This window comes from Lolium rigidum, chromosome 4, assembly GCF_022539505.1.
Source record: "Lolium rigidum isolate FL_2022 chromosome 4, APGP_CSIRO_Lrig_0.1, whole genome shotgun sequence".
NCBI classification, from domain to species: domain Eukaryota; kingdom Viridiplantae; phylum Streptophyta; class Magnoliopsida; order Poales; family Poaceae; genus Lolium; species Lolium rigidum.
The window spans coordinates 246,250,765-246,261,234 of NC_061511.1; the positions used below are offsets into that span (position 1 = coordinate 246,250,765).

Below are 10,470 nucleotides of genomic sequence, written 5' to 3' on the forward strand. Positions count from 1 at the left end.
ATGTGTATGGAAAAGTCATGACACGAATATTACCAAACGGCTCCAAGTAAAATATCATGTCACAATAACACCCTCGCTGGACAGACGACGAACTTATCTGCGGACATCGCAGTAGTATCGAACAAACACAGGGGCCTCCTTAAAATCTGTTATTAAAACGTAACACAGGGGCCCGAATGAAATAAACTCCTTCACAAAATCCGTCCCTTTACTTAACTTGCCCCATTCCCAAATCACACTCTCCACCCCACCGCCACCTCCAAGTCCCCGGCGACGCTCCTCCTCGACCTCGCCGCCGCTCCAGCCTAGGGTTTGAGGCTCCCCGGTGGCCGTCGGATCTCGTGGCCTCCCTCGATGCCCATATAAGGAGCACCTCTCCCCCCGAGGCTCTCGACCCAGTCTCTCTCGCGCTCTAGGGTTTCCGCCGCCTCGACGACAATGGGATTGGGACGCACGGTGGTGTCCGACGACGAAGGTGCGCGATTTCGTTGCTTATTTCCGCGGTTTCGGGTCTTTTGGTCTCTCGGTGGCGGGTTTCGGTGCGTTTTCTGATGGAAATGTCTGTGCTTCTGTTCGAACCCTAGAAGAGGACTTTATCGAGGCTGAGGAGGAGGAGGATGAACCGCGGCCGTCACGGAGGGGCAGGGATGATGTCGACGAGCAGGACGACGACGATGATGAGGAGGACGAGGAAGGTCAGTTTGATTTCTCCGTTCTGTTTGATTTGGCTGGTGTAGTTTGCACTAGTTGCATTTTTTCTACTAGATGAATCGCCTGTGGTTTCTTCACGACCTAGTATGGAAAAATTATTGGGTAAAATTGTTCGTGAGCAGAAGAGGGACAGAATGAATATGAGAAGGATGGCTTCATCGTCGATGACGCGGATGAGGATGAAGAGGAGGAGGAAGAGGAAGCAAGAGCAAGTGATGATGAAAGACGCAAGAAGAAAAAGAAAAAGAAGAGGTAGTTGCTTTTGATGCCTCGTTCTGTAACAGATTATGACTCCTTCTTTGTAAGTTCCTAAACTGTAATATATGTGGCCAGGGAGTCAGAGGATTTTGAGCTTGACGAGGATGACTACATGCTGCTCCAGGATAATAACATCACTGGCATCCATCGTCCAAAGCCTGCTGTAAGCTTTAGGATATCTGTGTCTGGATTGAGCTTTCCTGCTCCAATCTTTATCATATTTCTCAAGAATGGACCTTTTCTGCTTACTCTAGGGAAACAAATTTAAGCGGCTGAAGAAGGCAGGAAGGGAATCTGAAATGGGTGAACATTCTGGCTTCTCTGATGACAATGCATCGGGTAAAAGGCGTACCGCCGAGGAGAAAGTTCAGTATTCCTTGTTTGGAAATGAAGGTAGCTGCTTCTGATTCCACTTTATCTTGCTTGTATTCCATCCCAGTAAGTTTTGGTCCTTACTTTTTATTTGCCGCAACACCATTTGATCAGAGCCCTTTGAGGAGGATATTGTCGAGGAGGATCAGCAGGCAGATGAAGATGATGTTGCTGAAGATGACATGGATGATGAAATGGCTGATTTCATTGTGGATGAAGAGGAAATTGATGGGAATGGCCAAGTTGTGAAGTACGTGCTTCTGTTTTGTATTTTGTGTTAACTGGTTTGGTATTGATGTGAAATTATCCAGATCATGTTTTGTTAAATGTACATGTGCTATTGTATTGCAGAAGGAAGAAGGTTAAAAGAAAGCCTCTTAGACAAGCTGCAGGTGTTTCATCATCTGCTTTGCAAGAGGCCCATGATATATTTGGGGATGTTGATGAGCTTTTAGCACTAAGAAAGCAAGAGCTTGAGAGGGATGCTATTAATTCTGGGGAGATGAGAGGAAACAGGCTTGAAGATGAGTTTGAGCCATTTATTCTTGCAGAGAAGTATATGACACCGAAGGATGAGCAAATCAAAGAAAATGATGTACCTGAGAGGATCCAGGCGAGTACCATTTAGACACCTGTGAAAACAGTCTTGATTTTAGTTGATAATAATCAATGTCTTCTATTGCTCCTTTTGGCAGCTGTCTGAGGAATTAACTGGTAATCCTCCGGGTCTAGAGGAGAACTCAAGGAGGGAGGAAGAGAGTGTATGGATACACAACCAACTAACTGGTGATGGATTTCTCTCCTTTTTTGGCAATGAGCGTGCGAACAAGGAGATTGAACAGACTGACATTGTGAATGTCTTGTATATGCTACATGTCAACAAATTTGAAGTACGGTTGATCTCGTTATGTAATTTCTTATGTTTGATTTGCTGATGTAGTTATTTTGTTGCCAGTTATAATCTATTGCTTCGTGTAATTTCCAAATTTGATCTGCTGATATATTTATTGTCTCATGTCAGATCCCATTCATTGCAATGTATAGGAAGGAAAGCTGCCCAAGTCTGTTGGACCATGATGTCCATGAACCAGAGTATAAAGATGGCAAACGTGAAATGACGTGGCATAAGGTAACTGTTCACACACTAGGCAGGTGTTGGTCTCCCATAATTCATCAAGATTTTACAATTGCTGACACAATTCGTGTGCTTGTAGCTGCTTTGGGCTGTTCAGACCTTAGACAGGAAGTGGCTACTTCTGCAGAAGCGCAAGCTTGCTTTGCAGATTTATTATGAAAAACGATTCGAGGAAGAGAAACGAAGAATAGATGATGTTACAAGGCAGACACTCAATCGGCAGCTTTATTACTCTATTATTGAAGCACTAAATGATGCAAAATCTGAGAAAGAGGTGGAAGATGTGGACGCGAAGTTCAATCTACATTTTCCTCCTGGCGAAGTTGAAGAGTTAGGTCAATTTAAGCGACCGAAAAGGAAATCCCTATACAGTATTTGTCACAAGGCAGGGCTGTGGGAGGTTGCTAACCAATTTGGCCGGAGTGCTGAGCAATTAGGCCACCATCTAACTTTAACGAGCGTACCTGTACGTGAACTTAGCTCACACTTCACAGTAACAATACTGTATATGCAACCTATCATTTGTCCACATCTATTCTTCCCACCTGGGCTGAATCCATTGTACCATTCACACCTTATCTGCATTTGATTATTTCAGGAAGCGGGCGAGCTTGACAGCGGGAAAGATTCTCCTGAAGATGTTGCTACAAATTTCACATGTGCAATGTTTGAAACTCCACAAGATGTTCTTCGGGGTGCCAGACACATGGTACCCAACATCTCACATATTTAACCATTCTTTGTAGGGTCTATTCATTTCTATGACCAAAACATCTCACATATCTTGCTTGTTTTTATCTCATCAGGCAGCTGTTGAGATCGGCTGCGAGCCTATTGTAAAAAAGCATATCAGGGGTATCTTCATGAACAAGGCTGTTGTCACAACAAAGCCCACACCTGAGGGCAATTTGATCATAGATCCCTACCACCAACTATCGGGTGTTAAATGGCTGCGAGAGAAACCACTAAACAAGTTTGTAGATGCACAGTGGCTTCTTATTCAGAAAGCAGAGGAAGAAAAGCTCCTCAAGGTTACCATATCATTACCAGAGGATGCAAAGAAAGAGCTCATGTCTGAGGCTCGTGAGAATTATCTAAGTGACTGTGTCAGCAAGTCTGCACAATTGTGGGATGAGCAACGGAAGATGATACTGGATGATGCCTTCCTCAATTTTCTTCTTCCATCAATGGAAAAGGAAGCTCGAGCGCTGTTGACAGCAAAAGCCAAAAGTTGTCTCCATATGGAATACGGACAGCAGTTCTGGAACAAGGTTTCTGTTGCTCCATGGAAGAAGAAGGATTCTGACAAGAAGGATGCTGACCTTGATCTGGATGATGAATCAGAGCTGAGAGTTATGGCCTGCTGCTGGGGTCCTGGGAAGCCAGCAACCACGTTTGTAATGTTAGACTCATCAGGAGAATTGGTGGATGTTTTGTATGCTGGTTCTCTCAGTATTAGATCTCAAGGCGTTGCTGAGCAGCAGCGGAAGAAGAACGATCAGCAGAGGGTTTTGAAGTTCATGACTGACCATTCACCGCAAGTTGTATGTGTAGGAGCATCAAATTTGAATTGCAGACAACTCAAGGATGATATCTATGAGGTATTATGCTAATTTACTTATCTTTAAGTAAACCATGTCTGTTGTTTCATCATTGCATAAGTATACGGCTATACACGAGTACCTGTACATGTATGTTTGGACAGGGCCTCAACCACTTAAGCTTGATCTTATCTCTCTTTATATAGAGGAAATCGCACAAACCAATAACTGATAGTGAAGAGCGGATACTTCGCTTTGTTGCCGTACCGGTATCGAATACTTCTCGGATACGGGATACTGCCCGGATACTTCCCGATACGTATCTGCTAATTTTTTGATTAAAGAAAAATAAGAAAATTACGGACACATGAGGGATACCCAAGGGATACTCGAGCGATACTCAAGGGGTACTTCAGCCAGCCACCGTACACTCGTCTTCTACCGCTGATCCTTCCACTCCACCCCATCCCCATCGAATGACGGTGATCGATGGGTCTTCTTCTTCCTCCATCTCCTATTCCCCTTTGGCTATATTCATCCATGGCTCCACCCACCATTGATTTTGATCTCTGAATTCACTCCTTCTAAGCAATGACTAGTGCTAGTACGTCTCCATCAAAGAGACCTTCGATTGGGAGCTCGAGCTAGAGCATACACAACGGTAACAACTACAGGAAATGCAACCCAACTACTAGCTACTAATCGTGTGATTTCTAGAGATGAATTTTAATTCTTTAATTGTTGAAATATCTATGTTGGATGTGGAGAACATCCACATCCATGTTAATCCTATGAGAAATATTTAATTTATGTATTTCTAAAATATTTACATATATATGAAACGTATCCCCGTATCTTTGTTTTTGAAAAATTGTCGTATTGCAGTATCCCAGTATAGCTTATCAGATACGTATCCAAGTATCTGTGCTTCCTAGTAACTATTGATGTCGTTGTTGCACAAGCTACTCACTTAAGTTTTTTGCACATACCACCAATTATTTTTTTGTAATAGGTTGCACATAGGTCTCAGAAAGTGAAGAAACTTTCAAATGGCTCGTCAAAATTGTTTCAGACTTTCACATGCTAGTTAGTTCATATTGTTTCAATTACTAGATTTTTAAAGATGTTTTATTTCTGAAGATTTTACCAAATGTTGGTTGAATCTCGTATAAAATCACAAAACTTTCAAACTTTAAGATTGTTCAAATTTTTCTAGATCAGTTTAGGGTACATTGTCAGCTGATGACATGTGGACAGGCAGAGCAGATCATCACAAACTCGTTGGCCCTGGTAGTCAGACCTGTTGTTAATTAGCTTAACCTGTGATTTGGACCTATGTACAACCTATTACAGGATAGTTGGTGATTTATGCAAAAGACATGTAAAGTGAGTAGTTTGCGCAACTACGACACCAATAAATGGTGGTTTCTGCAATTTCCTCCTTTATATATGACAGTTTGCTATCAACAACGGCATCATGTATCACCTTGCTATTGTAGAACATCACATGTCATTAGCTATGTTGATGCTGCATACATTAGCATTGCTGCACCTTTTCTCCTGTTGCGACAAGGAGACACAAGATGCCATCCCATCTTGGGCTAGCGGGATTCATGGGGTTGCAATAGATTTTTAATGCCTACTGTTGCTGTTACATCACTAAAAACTGTGTTATTTGAACACTTGTTTTTCCTGCTCCTTTGCAATGAAAAATGCAGTTGCTCCATTATTTCTTTTCACATTTATATTTCCTGCATCCTTCTGTTCAACCTCTTCATCATGGGTGCTTTAGTTGCTTTTGGATTGGTTGATTTTTCAAATATGTGTCTACCTTAAGTTGGGAGGAGCCAGATCGAAGTGAACAACGCAACAACTCTCGTCTATAGCTGATAATATGATTTGCTTCATTCTATACTGACTTCCGTCCTTGCATAGGTTATTTTTAAAATCGTTGAAGATCATCCAAGAGATGTGAACCCGCAAATGGAAAATTTTAGCATTGTCTATGGTGATGAATCCGTGCCTCGGTTGTACGAGAACTCTCGCATATCTTCAGATCAGCTGCCTGGCCAGTCAGGTAGTACAGTGTGTTGACTTACTGTTTGCTCTTTTGATCTTGAACCTCCCAAATAACTCTTCTTTTGTATCTTCATTTGTGTATAGCTATCGTGAAGCGTGCGGTGGCGCTTGGTCGGTACTTGCAGAATCCTTTGGCGATGGTTGCAACACTCTGTGGACCTGGGAAAGAGATACTGTCATGGAAACTCCACCCCCTTGATCAGTTCCTTACTCCTGATGAGAAGTATGAAGTTGTTGAGCAAGTAATGGTCGATGCTACAAATCAGATTGGCTTTGATGTTAATCTTGCTGCTAGTCACGAGTGGCATTTTTCCACTTTACAATTTGTTGCTGGTCTGGGGCCACGTAAAGCTTCAGCGTTGCAGAAAGAATTGGTGAGAGAGGGATCCATCTTTAGTCGCAAGGAGCTGGTAAAACCTCTTGGAAGGAAGGTATTCATGAATGCGTCTGGGTTTTTACGTGTCCGACGAAGTGGTGCAGCTGCAGGTAGTGCTCAAATCATTGATCTGCTTGAGGATACAAGGATCCATCCTGAATCATATGCGTTAGCAAAGAATTTGGCCAAGGATGTCCAGTCCGAGGACGCAGATGAAGTGAATGAGATGGATGATGATGAGCAAGAGATGGCAATTGAGCATGTAAGAGAAAAGCCAAAAAAACTTGAGAGTCTTGAGATCGATGAATACATGAAGAGTATTCCGGAGGAGTCTCGTAAAAGGGAAACATTGTATGACATTAGGGAAGAGCTACTGCGTGGCTTTTCTGACTGGAGGATCCAATATGCTGAGCCAAGTCCAGATGAGGAATTCTGGTTGCTTTCTGGTGAAACTGAGGATAACATAACAGATGGAAGGATTGTTCAAGTAACTGTCCGTAACATACAAGAGAACCGAATAATGTGCACATTTGATTCTGGTTTGAAAGCCATAGTTATGGGAGACAATTATTCTGATGAAGGCTATGATCCAGAATCACTTCAGTTGCATGAAGGTGACGTATTAACTGGCAAAATTAAGAATGTGAACAAAAATAGGTTCATAGTTTACCTAACATGCAAGATCTCTGAATTGAAGAGAAGGCCTTTCTCCAGAAATAATCATGATCCGTACTATCATGAAGAAGATATCATTCCAAGCCAGAATGATAAGATCCGGAAACAGAAGGAACTTGCAAAGAAACATTACAAGCCTCGGATGATTGTTCATCCTCACTTTCAGAACTTCACAGCTGAAGAAGCAATGCAGGTTTGCTGTCCTACCCATTAAATAGATTCTGTTCTGCACACTTCCTTTCTTTTGCTCTTTCGTTCCTTGGTAATAACTTTGTTTGTTGAAACAGTTCTTGGGAGACAAAGAGCCTGGTGAGAAGGTCATTCGGCCTAGTTCTAGGGGCCCATCATTTCTAACACTTACCTTGAAGATATTTGATGGTGTCTTCGCCCATAAGGAGATAACTGAAAGCGGCAAGGATCATAAAGATATTACAAGTTTACTTCGCCTTGGAAAGACGCTGACCATTGATAATGAAACTTTTGAAGATCTTGACGAGGTCAGTGCATGAGATAAATTTGAGTAGTAATGTTGCTTTGGGTTCATATCAATTGGCTGCAACCTGCAATCCTATTTCTCCTTTATCAGTTAGCTGCATTTTTTCCCCGCTAACATGCGAATCTTCCCTTCTACAAATGCACAGGTAATAGACAGATATGTGGATCCATTGGTAGGCCACCTGAAAAGCATGCTCTCCTATCGCAAATTCAGGAAGGGGTTAAAAGGAGAGGTTGATGAAATGTTAAGGGCAGAGAAGACAGAGAATCCTATGAGAATAGTCTATTGTTTTGGCATATCCCATGAACATCCAGGCACCTTTATATTATCCTACATTAGGAGCACAAACCCACATCATGAGTATGTAGGGTTATACCCGAAGGGCTTCAGATTCCGGAAGAAGGATTTTGACAGCATCGATCGCCTTGTGTCATATTTCCAGAAACACATTGACAAACCACCACCGGAATCTGGCATGTCAATGCGAAATGTTGCTGCAATGGTTCCTATGAAGAATTCAGAATGGGGTTCTGGTGGTGCTAATGATGGGTGGAGGGGAGATGGTGACAATGGTAGGGACAGACCTTTCTCTGGAAGATCAGGTCAGTGCTTAAAGTATTTGCAATATTTGTTGTCAAGCTTATCTGCATTTGATTGTTTAGCCATCTTTACCACTACCATATGCTTACTTAGGATAGACCTGAATGCTAAGATAGCTGTTCTTGAGAATTTCTTAGGGTAATCACATGAAACAACTATTTGAAAATTACTCTGTTTTGATTTTTTTTGCCTGTTATTTTATTTCTGCCTACTCACAAGTTTGTGATTTGTAAAACATCATCGCATGGTAGTGTTGACACTAAAATCTTGCCAAAATAACGCTTTAAGATCGTGAGAAGTACACAAGCACTCTTAATGTATCATTTTTTTCCCTTGAAAGCAGGAGGTAGGTTTGATTCAAGGGACAGCTCTGGTGGCCGTGGTCGTGGGCGCGGGCGCGGGCGTGGACGAGGTAACTTTGGCAGTGATGATGGTGGTAACAGTGGGGGTTGGACTGATAACATCGGCAGTGGTGGAGGTGCATGGGGCACTGGCGGAGGATCTGGAAGTGGAGATCCCGGATGGGGCGCTGGCGGTGGTGACAATAACCGTGGCGGCGGTGGAGATGGAGGCTGGGGTGCACCTGCAGCTGCCTCTGACGCTGGTGGTGGAGGCTGGGGAGCACCTGCCGCTGCCTCTGATGCTGGTGGAGGTTGGGGAGCAGCTGCTCCTGCTGGCTCTGGTGCTGGTGATGACTCGGGATGGGGCAGCGCCAAAAAGGCGGTTCCAGCACAAGATGGCGGAAGTGGTGGTTGGGGTACCGGTGGTGGGGGCTGGTGAAAGGGTGCGCCGTGCTGCCTGCATAAACCCTTCGTAGAACTATCAAATGGGAAACTTCTTTTGTTTGAATCCTGTTAAAGACTCTGCTTACTGCTATCGACGGGAGAAAATTGCCACTATGTTGGGACTTGCTAATCTACTAGTTGCTGCTGGTCTTGTGACTTTCTGGACGGCCTTATATCTGAATGCATGTACAGGTTCCGTGCATTTGTCTTTTGGTTCTTGGTAGCACTCGTTATCCTATGATCGCGATGCTTTATTTTCTATTTCAGTTGTTAGCTTTTGCTTGCAGTCCGCTTCATGTTATGATAATAATAATAGCAAAGTAGCATATTATGCATTAGTATCGGTTGGATTGCCACGGATTCAGGATTATTTTTTGGTGTATTCAAACTGCCGGTTCTAGCTCTAATATAATTGCAGTAGTAGGTGAAATCGTCTAAAAAGAGTAACTTAATCGAGAGTATGCATGCTATGTGGACTCTCGAGAAAAGGAAAGAGGAGCTTGAGGTGGTGCCGGGTAAGCACCCATTCTCAAGAGATTGTTCGTGGCTGCCATCTGTTGTGGCTGGAAGGCATCATTCAAGATCGGCGGTCTGGATGCGCGTGGAATTCCGTCCTGGTGAAGCCCGTGAGACGTGAGTGTGTTGGTTCCACACGCCGCCTTGTTGGTTTCCTGCATGACAACTTACAGGAAAAGCATGGGCGAAGGGTCGACCATGGTCATTGAGCAGTTTATTAAGCGGTACAATAGGAGAGAGCGTTAGCCTCCGTTTATTCTCAAATCTCAATACATACATAAATTGTGCTCACCAAGACATTGTACTAGTACACATATGACGCAGACTTTGAACGACCACGGACTGCCATCCATCAAACTGGGCACATCTCCACGGGTTGATCAGCTTGGACTTGGACTTGAGAAGTTGAAGCACCTTCTTTTTTCTTTTCTTTCTCCTCATTCTCCTCCTCATCATCATCATCCTCATCATCATAATTTATATCTTGTTTTTCTGTAGGCTCTGGACTCTGAACCATGGATGCCAGGGTTTCCATGCCAAGGTACGCCCAGAGGAGCCAGACGGTCGTGAGGTACTCCCTACCTTCACCTAGGCTCTTGGCATGCAGATAGCCCCTGCATCTGCTCGCAGAATAGCACAGCATCTCCACCCACACACCTTGAATCACCTTCCACCTCGCCTCCTCTCTCAACTTCATTAGCTCTTCAGCGAGGCGGCATGCCTCGGGAATGTGGGTAATAGTGTATGTTCGTTCTACGGTGTTGTAAGGATTGAATTAGCCTTAGCACCAAAAGATTTCGTTAGCGAAAGAAACAAAAGAGTACAGCAAGAAGTACTACCTCTGAGTGTGACCGGCTGCTCCACCTCCTCAACAGTATGCACCACTTCATGTGTAGGAACAGCGGCCGTGGACTTCACCGTATCCA

At 43.6% G+C, this 10,470-nt stretch overlaps 1 protein-coding gene across 3 annotated transcripts; it reads left to right on the plus strand.

The window, feature by feature from the left end:
- The first annotated feature begins 264 nt into the window (after positions 1-264).
- On the plus strand, positions 265-9,230 carry LOC124707441 (transcription elongation factor SPT6 homolog). 3 transcript variants are annotated; one of them, XM_047239097.1, is made up of 17 exons: positions 265-475; positions 588-695; positions 834-963; positions 1,045-1,132; positions 1,224-1,362; positions 1,456-1,591; positions 1,693-1,954; positions 2,037-2,231; positions 2,363-2,470; positions 2,556-2,942; positions 3,075-3,185; positions 3,283-4,077; positions 5,953-6,094; positions 6,181-7,340; positions 7,435-7,644; positions 7,789-8,245; positions 8,584-9,230. In XM_047239097.1, exons 1-17 carry the CDS (start codon positions 439-441, stop codon positions 9,021-9,023), a joined length of 4,905 nt encoding a protein of 1,634 aa, XP_047095053.1. In that variant the 5' UTR covers positions 265-438; the 3' UTR covers positions 9,024-9,230. The 3 variants fall into 3 exon arrangements, with proteins under 3 accessions (XP_047095053.1, XP_047095051.1, XP_047095052.1); XM_047239095.1 differs by having other exon boundaries at positions 266-475; positions 585-695; XM_047239096.1 differs by having other exon boundaries at positions 266-475; positions 585-695; positions 8,587-9,230.
- The last annotated feature ends 1,240 nt before the right edge of the window (positions 9,231-10,470 follow it).